The sequence below is a fragment of the Ammospiza nelsoni genome, chromosome 6, assembly GCF_027579445.1.
Source record: "Ammospiza nelsoni isolate bAmmNel1 chromosome 6, bAmmNel1.pri, whole genome shotgun sequence".
In the NCBI taxonomy this organism is placed as follows: domain Eukaryota; kingdom Metazoa; phylum Chordata; class Aves; order Passeriformes; family Passerellidae; genus Ammospiza; species Ammospiza nelsoni.
In genome coordinates, this window is record NC_080638.1 from 58,268,073 (window position 1) to 58,285,326 (window position 17,254).

Below are 17,254 nucleotides of genomic sequence, written 5' to 3' on the forward strand. Positions count from 1 at the left end.
TCCTGTTCCCTGAAAACTGTAACATTTGCCTGTCTGCCTCTTACAGGTTCTCCAGCTGGGATCTGATATTCTTCCTCAGTACAAGCAAGAAGCTCCAAAGACTCCACCACACATTATACTCCACTATTGTGCTTTCAAAACCACCTGGGACTGGGTCATCCTAATTCTAACCTTCTACACGGCAATCATGGTTCCATATAACGTGTCCTTCAAGACAAAGCAGAACAACATTGCCTGGCTGGTGCTGGACAGCGTCGTGGACGTTATTTTTCTGGTGGACATTGTTTTGAACTTTCACACCACCTTTGTTGGCCCTGGGGGAGAGGTTATATCTGATCCCAAGCTCATAAGGATGAACTACCTGAAGACGTGGTTTGTGATTGATCTTCTGTCCTGTTTACCATATGACATCATCAATGCCTTTGAGAACGTGGATGAGGTGAGTGGCTGTAGTCTGTCTCAAAAGGGTTGTCTTAACTAAGGATTCAATCAGAAGCTTCTTCCCTGGTGCCTTGTGAAGGCTGACCTAGAGCAGAGACTGGAAAGAGTTAAAGAATGAAGTAGGGATTTATTAGGAGGCCACAATGGATGCACCTTGGGCAGCACAAGAGCCCAGCCAGGGCTACACCCAAGATGAACAGAAATGGTCACAAAATGGACAACTGGTCATGGGATCTCTCACTTTTATAAGTTCTGCTCCATTTGCATATTGGAGTTAACTGTCCAATTACAGCTCCAGCCCATGAAGTCCCATCCTTCTTGTTTTTCTGTCTTCAGTCCATGTTGTTTATGTTCTTGGGCCTGAGATCTGGATCATTTGTCCTTTGTCCCCAGCTAGAGAAGTAATTGTTTTGTCTCCCTACTCTATGAAGAGAGCTCACCATCCCCTAGTATAGCTCAGAACTACACACTGGAGCAGCCTAGAATCTGAAAAATATAAAAGATAAACCCTGAGGCATCACCCAGTGAGGCAGCTCATGCTCTGTGCAGACCCAGGGGGTTGGCCTTGAGCTGCTGGGATTTACTAGAAAACATTCCTGTGTTGGTGGAGAGGGATTTGAGGGTTCCAGTACCATGTGTGGATGTTTATTTTAGAGATGGGAGTTTTAGAATGGCTTGAGTGTCATCCAAAAGCATTGGTGCAATCCCTGTCAGAGTGGGCTGGGCCAGTTGGGATGTCCCCTGTCACAGCCTCCCTTTTCAGCTCGGTCTTTGGGCAGCTCTGACCCATTGCAGGCCTTGATTACAGTTCTGTTATTGCTCTGGCTGAAGCTGGTGACAAATTTGCCACTTATATGAAAGCAGGGAATGGCTCTGAATAAGCATTTTTTAAAATCCTGCCCTAGGACTACCTTTAGAACCAGGCTGTAATTTTTTTAATGCCACTTTAAATGTTTGATTGAGAGAGAGATTTATTTCCATTTTTTTTTGTACAATTATTCAACTACGGCTAAAATTTGAGAAACTGTTTGAGGAGAGAGAACATAAATATCATAGATGGATGCTGAATGAAAGCTTTTTAACTGTAAGAGTGTTAACATTTATGCAGTTGAGCTTGCAGCCTAAGCTAAAACAGAAAACAAGCAATAACTACAACAAATAATGCATGCGCGAGTCAGTGTACAGAAATTCATTATTAAAATGGAACTGTAATGGCTTTAGGACTTGTTTTAATTTTTCTCTAGAGCATTTTATCTTCAGGGCCATAAACAGATGAAAAAGCCTCTGTTCATTTTTGAACATTTTAGCAGTTTTTTCTTAGAACACCGTTTAGTGGGGTTGTTTGTTTGTTTTTTAATTCTCAATTCTGCACTTAAATATCCTCACTATATAAAACCTACATTCTTTTTTTTTTTTTTTATGCATGCTTTACTGCAAATTTTGTAGAGCTCCTTTAAAATTCCATCCCTGCCTCTGTGTGCTGAGTAGCATCTTTTGACATTGTTCCATTTTATTTATAGCAAATATGACAGAAGTGATAATACTTGCAGCTTAAATTCAAGATCCTATGAGGGCTGCCCATCTGAAACCAGGTTGTACAGTCAGGCTGTGTAAGAAGGTGATATTAGCAAGGCTGTAGATGTAATATATCTTTTAAAGGTAACCAGTTTCAGACTCAGAGGAGCCTGATTTTTATAAAAAATGCAGCATTATCTCCAGATTTTTGAGCTTTAATATGTAAAACGAACAGAAAATTTCTGTGCCCAAGCAGGACAAATTTAAAGGATGAGGTTAACCTCTTTCTCTAACATATACATGGGAAATAAATCATCTACAATATTTGTGACAGGGAAGAGAATCTTGACAGAGCATTATAATTGAGATACACCTAAAGTGACAAACTTTAATCAAAATGTAATAACCATAGCAAGGTATCATGAACTCCAGTGATCCTAGAGCAGATGTCATTTGCTTTCAAACAAATGAAACATTAACTCCTTTTTAATAAAGGAGACAACAGTAAGATTCCCTTGTCATGAAGCACTGTGTTATGGCTCTGGAGCATCCAGCAGGTTTATATTTACTTGATTTCCCTCCCCTCCAACTCCAGCTTTCCCTATTGTCTGAAAAGAATTTAAGTGATTTTGAAAACAGGTATGTAAACAGTCAGCCTTTCCTCCCTGGGTCTACATTTTCTCTTTTTCCTGTCCTTCAGGGGAGATCTTGTTATTTTTTGTGATATGTCTTCATTTGTGACATTTAAGTCTTTTGAGCTGGTTGGTGTGTTCTGGGTGGTTGCAGTTATTAATTCTCTTTATCATCATTTGGTTTTTAACATTTATTTTAACTGGTGCTTCTTGCCTGGAATTTAACTTTTTGGCCCCCCAGCAGCAGGGTGTTCAAACACTGTTCATAGGTAAAGAATACAGAAATCCATAATCTTAATTTGGGAGAGATACTCTGAATAAAATCAATGTTTCTTGTTAGAAAATGGGTGTTTCCTTCTTAAGGTAAGCAGGAGAGATAAGAGTTCTTTTTGCAAAGGTTTTAGCTCTCTGTCTTGGCCCTGGGTGTTGGATAAAAGTCTTAAAGTTGATGATTGTGGCATTTCAGATAAAGTTGCAGAAAATGAGCTTAGCAATAAAGACCTTGGGTGCAGGTCCTGCTGCTCTTTGAGTTCTTGGTGTGGTGGCAAGGGATGGACCCAAATGAGAGTGAACAGCTCTGAAAGCCAGCTGAGTGAAAGGTGACTTCCCAAATTTCCCTTGTTTTTCCCACATCTGACCCTTGTAGTGCCACATAAAGCATTAAATGCCTTTTGCCTAGTTGTTAAGGAGCTGGATGAGAAGGGGGAACACCACTGGAGGAGGTTTCTTTTCCTCCTTATGGGCAGATCTCTCACTCATGAAGAAGGATATGGGCAAGGAGGTTTGGGATTTTGTCTCTCTGTTGTACCTGTAGACTGCTCTATGTGATACAGGTGCTTGAAGTGAACTAAGATGCCTAAAGCACTAGAGTGCTTTTTATGATGCCAAAATTAAGGAGATAAATAGAAAGATTTAAAAAAATAAGGTTGAAAAAAGGAAATGTGTGTTTTCTTACCAAGGGTTTTAGTCCTTCAAATGTATCCAGGGTAGGATCTGTGTCATTTCCCTCACAGACAACTTTAGGTGAAGGCTGAAGTTCCCACCTGAGGCAAGCATGACTGCAAATCAAAGTTATTTTGTTGCTGAGTACATGTAGAGCCTTGGTTGAAGGATTTGATGGAGAGGATTATGACACACAAATTGGGAGCTGGTGGGGATTAAGATGATTTGAGGCAGAATTAGAGGTGTTGGTAACTCCAAGCCTGGAGTTACAGAGCCAGGCTGTTGGAGTCTGCTCAGGGGGATTGGGATGTGTGAGAGGGAGGGGGAAAGGGAACATAATGAGAAACACCTTGTTGACATCTAAGATGATGTGATGGATGAGGAATTAAGTGGCTAAGTGGTATTGAAAGGGCAGGAAAACAAGGTAAAATAGGCTGGAGAAAAATGAACTAATGGAGAATCCTTAGTGGGACATTTGATTTAGGAAACTTGCTAGCATGATAGTCCCAGGAAATCAGAAAAATGCATGATATCTTTTCTAATTGGGCAGCATATCCTGCACTGAAATACATTCTGGCTAAACCAAAACCTTACAGAAAACCTTTCCTATACAGAAGTGAGACAGGGGACAGCATAGTGGGGAATCTAAGCAGTTTTCAAGCAACAAACCAGAATAGAGTATGTGCGCTCAGAGTCTCTGAAACTTGGATGAATTTTGGTTTTTTTAGTATACAAGTTCTCTGAAACTTCAGATTTAGTCTAAAAGTGTCTGCCTGTCTCTTCTTTAACATTATGCAAAAAAAAAAAAAAAAAGACACTAAACTTTAGATTAAAGGGGAATATGATGTTTGGATCCAAAGATTTTGGTCCCGTGAAGTTCCTGTAGGTATTAGGATGTGAAGAGTGTAGAGACTGGAGATTGGATTTTTGTCTTGAAGTTCCATGTTGAAGCTTGCAGTGATTCTAATTTTTTTTCCCTGAGTAATGAGCTGGATGTAACAACTCTTCCACTGCTGTATGCCCCAGTTTATAAAATTTATAAAAGCACGACTCCCTGCTTTTGAAGCTGGAGAATTATGTTACCTTGAGAATTATGTTACCTTTATATGTGTTCTGCCTATTAGAGAGAGAAATATCCAACCTCTTTCAGTCTGGGCTACCAAAAAATATTTGTAAACATTTTTTCCATACAAGTCAGAATTATCAGCCTCATATTGTGATGAAAATGTCAGCAAATTTGCAGGTGCCCAAGGATGCTGATCAGGTATGGTCAAACCATGCTAAAATCTCCCTTTGGGACCAAATACATTGATTGGCATCCCAGGACACCAGGAATGTTGGGCAGGTGTTTGGATCTTGTCTTCACATGCATTTGAGCCTCTACAAATAAGTATTTTGAGTAAATATTCCCCAAACTAGATGGGTGGACAACCTTTTGGCCAAATGTAAAATTCTTCCACAAATTAAGGGTTAAATTCAGCTGAAAAAGCCTCTTATTATTTTGAAAAATATGATTTTTTTCTGGGAATTTTAACTGAGATTCATGAATTTCTGAGTTTGTCATGAAATAATATCTAGAAGCTAGATCTCCTCTGTGCCAGAAACATGGTTCTGAAATAACAAATCACGTACTGTGAAGAAAGGGATCCACAAAGTCAGGGTGGGATTCAGATGGTTTTCAGATGAGTTGTGTAAAAGATCATCCTTTCTGCAGAAATTAATTTTTGCAAGGCAATGGCTGGAAATGAAAGCAGAGAAATTTAAATGACCTAAACCAAAATTCTGTGCCTGTTGTTTAATAATGTAAGACTACATGACCCAGTGGCCTTTAAAATTTAGTGATCTATGCAGGGCACATAAAGCACGGACTCCTTGTAATTGTAATTTTCTTTTAATTGCTATTATCGATCTATTTCAGCACTGTCAGGAACTTCTTTGATCACTGCAATTAATAGAAACTAAAATTGCAATGTCTGTAAATTGAAAGCAAACAAGAGCTGATTAAGCTGGTGTAGCCATGTTCACACCTGCAGTGCTTTACTGCAAACATTTCCTTTGTGGGAGATATTTGAAGGAGGACTTTTGGGCACCAGGCTGAGTGGTGTATGCAAGGTGAAGATAAATTGGTGTCTTTCAAGAGTGTGACTTTGGCTCTGAAGTACAGTCTATGGCTAGCTAGCTATTTTAGATTTTGGTGGCTGACATGGAGAAAATAATTCCCAGAACTAAATCCTGGCTGCAACCAAGTGTTAAACTACGATGGAAATTCCTAGCAAGTAATGACAGAAGCACTAACCCTGGGACCTGGCATTTCCCCCCTTGTTATGCACTCAGAAGAAAATTTAATGTGGAGAACGCTGTCATTCTGTTGTAGTGTGTGAAAACCCACAATAGAATAATACAGTGGCATGGGTATGATACTAAGTTATAAAAGTATCCACTGTAGGTATATATTTTGTAAAATTTCCACCATTTTCACCCCTTTCACTTAGTCACCTCTGTCACCCCATTGCACTGACTTGCAGAATTGCATCTCTTCTCTTTGGCTTTTATTCTAAGGTTTTATTAAAGTTCTGCCACCAGTTAATTAATCAGCTTTAAATTTTTTTTCTTAATTAATTAACCAGCTACTTTAATGCTGTACAAGGTCTGGGATATGTCTGCAGGTTTCCCTGTGGAAACACCTGAAAGTCTCCATGATGTGAAAGGCAACTTGTGAAAGGAAGGAGCTGAGCCAGAGCCAGGGCAGGGGTGGTGGGTGACCTGACAGCCTCATACACCTCTCTGATGTGGGTTCTGGCACATGAACTGTAATTAGATGCCCAAGTGGTCTTTTTTTATTCAATTTTTAAAATATTTTATTTCAATGTGGCGTATATATTGCTGGGAAGCAGATGTTGGGTACAAGCCATTCAAATCAAATCTTCAGGCAGAGCTGTGTAAGCTGGTACAGAGTCCAGCAGAGGAAATTGTGGAGCACTTTCAAGGGAAGCTTGGAGTCCTCTGTGATCCCTATTGCTCACAAAGGAAGGGAAGGCTTACAAAGGAGATGAGGAAATGAAATCATCTGATCAGATGCTCACTGAAGTGATGTTGATGTCAGTAGCACAAATTCCTATTTTGTCCTCTGGCCACTTTCTCTATGTGAGTGAAAATTATAATATTTCGTGATAGTGTCTTTTTTCTCTTTTTTTGGGCACACTCATGCACTAACAAATAAGCAGTTCAAGATGCCACATCCCCCTTGTATCTAGAAAAAATATTTTGCAATCACCCTTGTCTTTATAACCTCAGTTATTTACTGTTTGACATGTGCTGCACTGTATGGTTGTGCCATAAACAATTCACTGGAATTTTATTTATAATGTTACAGCTTATTGACATTTGTGTTAGAGGAAAAAACAAGGAAAGTTTCTCCATCCCCCTGGTAAAAAAGCAGAAGATAAATCCCAAGCAATAAATTTAGGGGTACTTTTGGAAAATGCACTAAGAAACCTGCTTGCTTACATTTTGCTGTAAGGACTGAAATTTTTGCTCACTGAAGTCACTACTCCCATTGCTTCCAGTGGTGCAGGGTCAGGTATTAACTGGGCTCTGCTTATATCTGGACCTTGGATCTAGATAGCTGGTGCAGAAGGAAAGCCCTTTACTCCTGTGTCTATCTACATAATTGAATACAACTCTAAATTCTGCTCTTAAAGTGGTGATAAATCAGAAATGTCGCAGTTTTTTGTTTTGTTTTGTTTTTGTCATTTGCTCATTTAGACATGCAGCTCTATAGCTCTGCAGCTTTATTATATTAATTGTTTACCAAGAAATAAAGATTCCTGATACAACTTAGAAGATTTACTTTAACATTAACTCCAGTAAAGCAGAATTAAGGAGCTAACCAGGGATTTTGGAGCTAAGCTCTATTTAAGTAGCTAAGCTCGAACATTTCTTTTGGGAATGATTTGCTGGTTGCATTTCAAACAGCCTTTACCTCCTCCAGGATACTCCTCCTGCTCTGCACAGAATAGAAGTTTTTGGTTGTGTGCCTGCAGGCTCTCCTGCTGGTGTTGGCAGGGCTCACCCTTTCAGTCATTCTCAAAATCTGTAAGCACTTTGTTTCCTCTTACATCGTGGAACAACTGTTTGGTGGAGATTGCCCAAGGTTTACAAAAATCCTGCCTCTTTCACTGCTTCAATACTTTAATTATAGAATTCACAGAATCAGCCACGTGATTTATTCGGGTGATTTTTTTGCTTTTGTTTTTTACTTCTGATGTGAGAAAGGTAATGAAAATTTTGCCCCCGCATCTTTAAAGAAGGTATTTGGACTGTATTTCAAAATGTGCTAAGCATGAGATTCACCTGATGAATTCACCACATGGGGCCAGGCATTGTCCACAAGGAGGGACAGGCAGTTTGGGGCAGGGCTCCTCATGTTCTAAGATGCACCTCCAGAGTAGGTTTGAGGAGTCATTCTGCCCTAAAAGTTCAATTTCTCACCCTTGAATGTAGTGACACTGCTGTGATAGCTCAGATGCAAACTGCTCTGTGGTCTAGTTTAGGCTGGGGTGAAATATATCCCCCCTTGGGACTGAATTTGCCTCACTTTGATTTTTCAAAGGATAAAAGCAAAAGCAGGAAAAAAAAAAAAGTGTAAAACTCATGGGGTCCTTTTGAGTCTCTGAGCCATCAGCTTTGGTGAGCAGGTTCATTGTATCACCCATCCTATAAACTGGTCAAAATCCACCTTTCTTCATGATGTCTTAATAAATCTCTCTTAATTTGCAATCTGTGCATTCCTCCCTGTGCCAACCTCCTTGGTTAAATATTTCTTTTCCCTCTCTCATGTTTGTCTCCTCGATGTGCTTAGAAAGAAGAGTCATCCTTCCCCTGCATAAACACCCCTATTTTCCTTTCCTTAGTTTAGGCAAACTGATCTTGTCTAGACAACTCATTTATGAAATTTTATGAGCATTTTTGTGGCTGTTCCAGCTGCCTCTCTCTGCAGGAAGTGAAGTTCAAATACATCTCTTTAGGGCAGAGCTTTACAGGTTACTCCAGGTGGAGAATTCATCTTCACTTTGCAACTGGGGTTTGGCTTTTCTTGGTGATGGTGGAAACATTCAGCTGATCTGTCCTGGAGCTGGATTAGCCTCTCTGTGAGTGCAGCTCACTGACTGCTCTGTCATGTGGGATGGGTATGTGGGATTAACCCATATACCCAAATATTTCTTTTTCTCAGTAATCTTCAGGTAAAGACCCTTGTAGTTGTAGACATTTTTGTTAATTTGTGCTATAATGGATGCCTTGGGACTCTATATTGTCAAGCTTTATTACATTTTCCTTTATTCCCACACGGTTGTACTCTGTTTCTGACAGTGTGCCATTAGCAGGTTCTGTGACCATATACTGTTTCTGTTTATGTCACTAAGAAGCCAGAAAAATCACCAGGCGTCACCACTTGTAACCCTTGCTAGACTTCCTTCTTAGGAATTCCATTTTTCCACCCTATCCACAAGTTCTTCAGTCACCCTGGTATCCCAGTGGTGGTCCCTGTTTTCCCTGTGTTTCATAATAATTTCACCTCTTATGTTGCTTTCTTACATTTAGAAAATGGTCTATGTTATCAGAGAAAGCCATCAGGAAATCTTGGATAGATCCCAGCTAGCCTGAGCTCAGCTAACCTACTGCTCCACTGATTGCATTTTGATTTATCTCAAAGTTTCTAATTACTCTTTCCCTTAACATTTGTTCAGGTAATATATCTGTTTATTTCCTTCTTGTTGCATTAGATTTACTGGGAAATAGCAACATCATTTTTGGAAACTAATGCTTAGGATAAATTTAATTTTTAGCCCAAGCCTGGATTATTTTTACTTCATTGCAGCTTGATCACTTTAGTTGTTTTAGTTGCTTTTTTTTTGTTTTGTTTTGGTTTTTTTGTTTTTTTTTGGTTTTTTTTTTATTCCAATTTTGAATTTGAAGGATCTTTGGATATTTGTTTTAGTATTCTTTGGAAGGAAATGTTCAACCTGGCATTTGGCAATTCTAGCTTTATCTCCACTTCCTCTCTAAGGTGTAGTTTTCTGTTGATCAATTTTTTGTTTCTTATATGTTGTCAGTTCTCTGTGTTTTCTTCCTCTGGGTGATTATTTACTCATTTATAACTGATGCTCAGCTTTAAAAGTTTTTCCATTTATTTGAGTTACAACTTTTTGTACTTTTTGATGTAAGGACATTCCAGGTGTCTGACTCTCTACCTCTCATAGTCCCGCTGTCTTCACTTATTCCTATCTCCAGTTCAATATTTATGATTTACCAGCTCTTGCCCTTTTGAGAGCAGGAACCCCAGTCCATTTTACTTTGTGATTGTTCACTTTTTTATGAACTGATTCAATTCCTTCCTCAAGCCAATGGGGACTTGTGCAAAGCCCTGCCAGAACCGTAGGTAGTGTAGCATCACGTTATGTGGAGTAATTGGCTGTTAAATGAAGAAATGAGCATGCTGCTGCATCTGCAGAGCCTCTCAGCCTCCTGTTATTAATAGCATTTATTCCCCAAGCTCCTCTGGAGCAGGATTGGTCTCACCTTGGGAGGCAGTGCTCTGTATTTTCTGTTTCTCTGGTGAACAGTACAGATTGGGTTGTGTGCAGATCCAGCTCTCTGGATTTCTGGGGGTGGGTTTGATTTCTGGGTTTCTGGGGGTGGGTTTGATTTCTCCTCACAGCAGCAGTGCCAGCAATAGCCCTCAGCTCCTGTGTGCTCAGTGGCAGGGGAGGGAGGTGATTCATCCCCTCCCCATCTGGCAGAGGTGGATGGGGTGAATCACTCCCCTGGCATGCCCCACTCCTCCTCTCTGGGAGGAAGGATGGGCTGCTCACAGGGACAGGGTGGTTGGCCATCAGCTTGCAGCGTTCTGTGGGATCCAGAGAGTGCTTTGATCCACAGTCCATGCTGTGGCCACACAAAACCATTTTGATCTTGTACACTGTTGAGCCCTGGCTGCAAAATCCACTGAGGATTTGATCACTTTGATGGAAGTTTTGCTGTAGTTTTAGTGTCCAGCATAAAGATACTAACTTAAATTTAGCATCTATATATGGTACAAACCCCCTTTCACTGTGTTTGCAGCACATCCTACCAACATTTCATAGCTCTGGTTCTCGGCCACCCCATAAATTCTTCAAAGCCACAGTATGCAGAACATTAAAATTGAGTGAAAAGTTGTTGTTTTTTTCCTCTGACCTTTTCTGAGACAGTGTTTTCTATTAAATGATGCAGTACTGATCCCCATTTCCAAAGCTCAGAGTATTTCAGTTTTAGAACACATTTGAAATGCGTATTTAGTTTCTTTTTGTTGTTGTCATTGCGTGTGTACCCACAGCTAACAACAAATAAATAAATAAATAATCATGGAGTGAAATCTAATTGAAAAAGTGCCTAGAGTTAAAAACACATTGTTCCCTAGTAGAAAGAAAAAGATATGCATGATTTACCATTCCAGTATACTGGGATTTAATTTTGAGGTTTAAGCAGAATTTTGTATATTTAGATGGTGGAAACTAATGTCTGTTTTTTTTTTTTTTTTTTCATTTTACTTAAAAAAATAATTAATTAGATTAGCAAGTAACCAGCTATTCTTTTTCAGATTCTACAAACATGCAGCTCTGCTATTCTGCTGCTGCTTCAGTGTAGAGAATATTCCACTCTCTTTTCCCTGGTTTAGGAGGTTTTAGGTAGATCATTTTGGACTCAGATGATTTCCTGCCCCTGTTAACCTTCCTTTTCCTTTGGTGACAGTGTTCCCTTCATCCTCTTGCATGTTTGGCTCTTGACCCCTGTATAACACAACTTTATCAGCTTCATCCTTCCTGCTGCCTGGCTTATCAGGGATTCATTAAGTGCAAGAGAACTTTGCTCCCTGTTCTTGCTGGAGGTGCAGAGATCTGTTCCCACGCCGTGCATGGCAATTTTGGGAAACATCTGTCTCAGTGCTGTGTCTGGAAGAGTTCAGCTGGATGCAGACACACAGCTTAGACACTTCTTTCATTCTGGGGAGCAGCAGTTTGACAGTGTGGGAACATCTAGGGTGTGAAATGGCAAGAGTCAGGTAGTTTGAGAGGACGGATTGGTCCCTCTGCATGTCAGACTAAGTGCTGTTATCAGTTGTGACTCCACTATCAAATTTAATTTCCCTTCTTAGTGTATCAAGAGGATTTGAGAACACAGACTTTGCAAGGTGCTTGTATCAAGCAATCTGGGCTTTGTTTAATCATGAATGTCTAAGTTAATTCCAAAGTTAAACATCCACCCCTCAAAAATATCTTTCTGGATAAATTTGACAGTCTATGTCTTTTGTACAGCCTCAGCTGTCTCCTGAATTGAAATGGTGGTACAAAAATGGCTGGTTCAGAGCCACTGCTCTTGTCCTCTCCTGATCCAGTGGCCTTAGAAGTCCCTGGGAAGGACTCCTGTGACTCACATTTGGAATAGTTAAATGGATGATGTGTGCCAGATGGGAATTTGGTTCCAAACTTAACACCCAAAAGGGCAGTTTTGGAGTGGGTGGTTTTTCAGTGGAAAGATTTCTGCAGCTGAGATGATTGATGATGAGCAAGCTGAGTGTCCTCATCTGATTGGGATGTGATAAAATACATTAGCCAAAACCCCAAGGGGCTGGATTGGATGGTTGATAACATAAGGAGATATTCTCAAGTAGAGAACACAGCCCAGCAGCTGTTACAGACAGTTGGCCCAGCTGAAATGGCAATGGAGTCACAAATGCTCCTCCCAGAAGGCTGGATCTCCAGCATCCAACATGTGCTTTATTCACAGGATAAATAAATGCAAACTGGATTACATGCCCCATTCACAATTTCTAATCACCTCTCTGTTCCTTGAGTACTGAAGTTACTTCTGTCAGAGCAGATGCTCATCCTGGAGTAGGAGGGTTTCCAAAGTATTCATTATGGAGCATAAACACAGTTAAAAGGAAAATGAAATTAAAGGCAGCCTGCAATCAATTGAGTTTAGGAAACTGAATTTCTTAATTGCCCAAACATGATTCAAGGCAGTTAAGTCTTTCACATAACTTCTGTCAAAAGTGTTGCTGAGTCTGAGGTAGAGCTTAGCATATTAACAATTGTGCATTAATTGTTGGCAATTTTATAATTATGAAGGTGCCAGCTTGACCCAACAGTAGTTAGTGCATGTGTGATTTTTTTATATATATATATATATATTTACACACACATGCATACTCTATACATGATATATCACATATTAATTTAGCATTTGTTTAGTTGCTATTTCCTACAAAGTGCTTTATGGAAGAGGCTTTTGAAGCTTCCAATATTGTTTTTCTATTTTGGAATATTAGACATGAAATATGAATGTTCAATATATCTCTTGTTTTTTTGACCTTAAGTAAGGGGTCAAACTAAACAGGCTTTAAGATCTACAGTGAAACTTTTAGCAATTAAATTCATTTAATTTAACAATTAAATGAATTGCTATTTGGAAATAATACATTTCCATGTCAGTTAAAATGAAATATTTCTCTTTGTTTTATACATAAGAGATGTGATTGTTACCTGTGCTTAGAGAAAAAAAAAGACAGCACACACTTTCTCCCAGACTTTGAAATAAATGTTGTATTTTTGTATTATTTGTATAACTGCTAAATTGTCCATGTAACTTAGAGAGGATTAAGTGTGGATGGAGGTCACTCTCTAAACTCTTCTGTTCAAGGGTTGTTTGTGAGTAAAAAGTGCAGTGTAAGCTGTTTCACTGGGACAAACTTAAACTACTGGGTGTAAAAAAAGGCCCCTCAAGTTTGAATTCCAGGTTTTTAACTCCTTCCCTAGCCTTAATCCTGGAAATGAACAGTGACACTTTAATAAAAACAGAATTAATGCATCTCTGTTTGACCAATGCAACAGGATTGTGTCCTAAGAGAAAAACACTGTGCTGTCTTCTCCCTGTTCTGTAAGTTGTGAGCTTTCAAAGTCAAGGTTAACTCAGTAAAATATACTGAATGTTTTCAGAATAACTATGAAACTAGTCTGAAGTTCTCTCTTTTTTTGTTGTTTTTTAAATGTACATATTGTTACTGTGGTGTTAGACCTTCGTTCAGTCGTCCATTGGCCACTGTCCATTGTGTCAGGAATATTGGAAAGGACTTCCCAGTTTATTGGAAAAGTTGGTTGCTCAGAGTGTCTCCCGGTCATAAATCCTAAAGCAAATAAGTAGATATACATTTAGATGGAAATAAGGATGATACTCTGATCTCTGTCTTGTGTAAATGCAAAATGCAGAAATCAAAATGGGAAAATTCCACTTCCCTCTGTGGTATTAGTCATCATGAGAGCTTGAATGCAAATATAGAGCTTCAATTTATTAAGGATTTGGGGATCTGAAACACATTCCAACAGGATTTGAAAAGCATACAAGAACTGTGCCAAGCAGATTACATCTAGAAATATCAGATGTATGTTACCCTTCAAATGCTGGGAAAAGGGAGGGAAGGTGCAGAAGAAGGAGAAACAGAGGTGCAAAAGAGACAAATGTTTTTCTGGTATGGAAAACTCCAGAAACTCCAGTCTTTTACTGTTTGATAATATAATTAGCCAGTGTTTTGACTAGACTGATTTGATAATGATGCATAGAAAAGGGCAATTTAATCTTGGCACAGTAACGAGGAATGTTTGCCTCATTGCTTTCTATGTCTTAATTTCTACTTTAAATTAAATGTCTTCAGCTTCTGAATGTTTTATATTAGAAATCTTCCTTTGCAAACCTTCTATTTTGAGCCACTAGTTAATTTAATGCACAAGTTAGTTATATCATGGGATTGCAGTAGATCAAGAGCATATTTTTGTTCTCTTTCTGCATCTCTAAACTCCCAAACCATTTGTGCATTGAGAAGGACATACACATTTCTCATCCCTTCTCAGATGTTTCTATTAACTTTCTGATGGTTCTTGTGCTCTTATTCCCTAAATATTTGTATTTCCATTTATTTGTATGTCATCTATCTTGCGTGACAGGAAAAAAATAACACTGCACCAACACTTACTTTAGGAAAATATCTTTTGATTGGAAAGGAAATTAACCCTAAATGGAAACACCCTTGTGGTCTGTGTTTCCCTTGCTCAGGAAGATGATGTGCCCACAGTTGTTTAATTCCATGGTCAGTCACAGAGGCTTCTTGTAAATAAAAAAATATCTAGAGTTATGCTTGAAGGATAATTAGAGGTGGAGAGTTTTGTACCGGAGGAAGTTACTCAGCTCCTGTTTGGTGGATGAGAGTAGCAATAGGCAGATTTCTCTGAGTTTCCCTCTGTGATTACATTCTGATGTCTCTCTTAAGCATCTCCTAATGTTGAGGGTTCTTAAAGTAGGTGGGCCCTCGTTTTGGCCAGAATAAAAATCCTCTGCTTGGATTTAATAGAAGGCTGTTCTCTGAGAAACTTCAGGAAGGCTCCACAGGGTTGGTATAGTTCCATCTGTGACTCCTCTTCCACTTCCTTTTATCTTCTTGGGCTCAAAAGAGTCTCCAATTTACTTCAAACTGGTGAAGCATTGAACCACTCCTTTTGTAATTAACTTGCTGTTTCCACTTTGGATTCTACAGAACCCTTCTGTTGCTTTGAAAGACCGAGTTTGAACAAAGTAATTTATCCACCTAGTGAGTGCCAAACTCAATTTAGCCTGACGAGGACAAAAGCACTGGAGGGACAGGAGGGTTTGATCTTGTATTCTGTTATCCGAGGCCTGAAAAATTACATATAAAGATTTTAAGCAGATGCAGGAATTGCTGTATAGCCTTCTGTGCTAAACCAGCAGGGTATTTCAGCTGAAATAATGCTTTTTATTCCTTTCCAGGGAATCAGTAGCCTCTTCAGCTCCTTAAAAGTGGTGCGCCTTCTGCGGCTGGGCCGGGTGGCCAGGAAGCTGGACCATTACCTGGAATATGGTGCTGCTGTGCTGGTGCTCCTGGTGTGTGTCTTTGGGCTGGTGGCCCACTGGCTGGCCTGCATCTGGTACAGCATTGGGGACTACGAGGTGATCGATGAACTGACCAACACCATCAAAACAGACAGCTGGCTCTACCAGCTGGCCCTGAGCATCGGAACCCCATATCGCTACAACACCACGGGCTCGGGCCAGTGGGAGGGAGGGCCCAGCAAAGACTCCTTGTACATATCCTCCCTCTACTTTACCATGACAAGCCTTACAACCATAGGATTTGGGAACATTGCACCCACCACGGATGGGGAGAAGATTTTTTCGGTGGCCATGATGATGGTTGGCTGTAAGTAAAATCTGATTTTCTTGTGTTCTGTGGCCGGTACCATGCTTGTAGAGGACACAGCCTCAAGCTACATCAGGGATGGTATAGGCTGGATATTAGAAAGAAAATTTTCACCAAAAGAATAATGAAGTACTGGAATGCTCTTCCCAGGTAGATGGTAGAATCACCATCTCCGGATGTGTTTAAAAAAAGGCTGGACATGGCACTTGGTTATATAGTCTGGTTGAGGTGTTAGGGCATAGGTTGGACTTGATGACCTTAGAGGTTTCTTGTGTTCTGTGGCCGGTACCATGCTTGTAGAGGACACAGCCTCAAGCTACGTCAGGGAAGATGGAGGTTGGATACTAGGAAAAAAAAATTCACCAAAAGAATAATAAAGTACTGGAATGCTCTTCCCAGGGAGGTGGGAGAATCACCATCTCCGGATGTGTTTAAAAAAAGGCTGGACATGGCACTTGGTTATATAGTCTGGTTGAGGTGTTAGGGTATAGGTTGGACTTGATGATCTTAGAGGTCTCTTCCAACCTCATTATTCTGCGATTCTGTGTGATTCTTATATAGTGCACTTGCTTTAAGCTTTCTTAACATCCTAAAAAACCTGTATTACCTGTAAATAATAATGAAATGAACTTGGAATTCTTGAAAGCAAGTATTGAGATTATGTAGTTGCTGTACCTTTTAAATTGCTGGCAAGGCTACGTAGTCTGGGTACATAAGTACGTAAGTGTGCCCAGTGGCAAGTTTATACTTGGAGATTCATCTTTGCACTTTAAAGATGGCTTTTATCATGTTTGTAAGGGCTTTGCTAGAATTTGGTTAAAAGTTACAAAGTGTACTTGAATTCAGGTAGTCTGACTTTTGCTTATAAACTTACACAAGGCTGGAATTGTTTGATGTGGTTTTATCCAATTCTTGAAACATTTAGTGATTCCATAAATTGATTGTTTACTTTATGACACTGCTTTGAGATATAAATCCTGATTTTATCTTGTGAATGTGGTGGCCTTTGTCACCAGCAAAGCTGGGAGGGAAGGAAATGATGAGACAATAGATTGCACCTTTTTTCTGCTTCCTGCTGTTTCACAGCTCTGCTGAAATAGTCCAAAATCAGGAGTGGTAAGGCACAACTCTCATTTCATGGTTACATCACTGCCAAGGTTACATCACTGAGGGGCTCAACAGATAACCAGAAATCTTCAAAATATAGCAGAGACAACTTAAAATGTTAATGCTATTGGGAGAATTATTTTTCTATTAAATCAATAACTCATGGTATTTCTCTGGTGCTTTCTATTTCCTGAGCACCATGCAAACACTAAGCAATTATGTAACAAGAGAGCAAACAAAACCTTTTGATAATAAGATCTGCATAATCTCTCTGATAATTATCTCAGCTAACACTTTGAGCTCATCTCTG

General features: G+C 39.6%; 1 protein-coding gene across 1 annotated transcript in view; it reads left to right on the plus strand.

Moving 5' to 3' along the window:
• The window catches only part of KCNH5 (potassium voltage-gated channel subfamily H member 5), a 151,800-nt gene that overhangs the window by 43,055 nt on the left and 91,491 nt on the right, over nucleotides 1-17,254 (plus strand). The window contains exons 6-7 of the mRNA XM_059474554.1: nucleotides 47-439; nucleotides 15,408-15,837. Coding sequence (XP_059330537.1) covers nucleotides 47-439; nucleotides 15,408-15,837 — 823 coding nt within the window. The remainder of the gene's footprint in view (nucleotides 1-46; nucleotides 440-15,407; nucleotides 15,838-17,254) is intronic.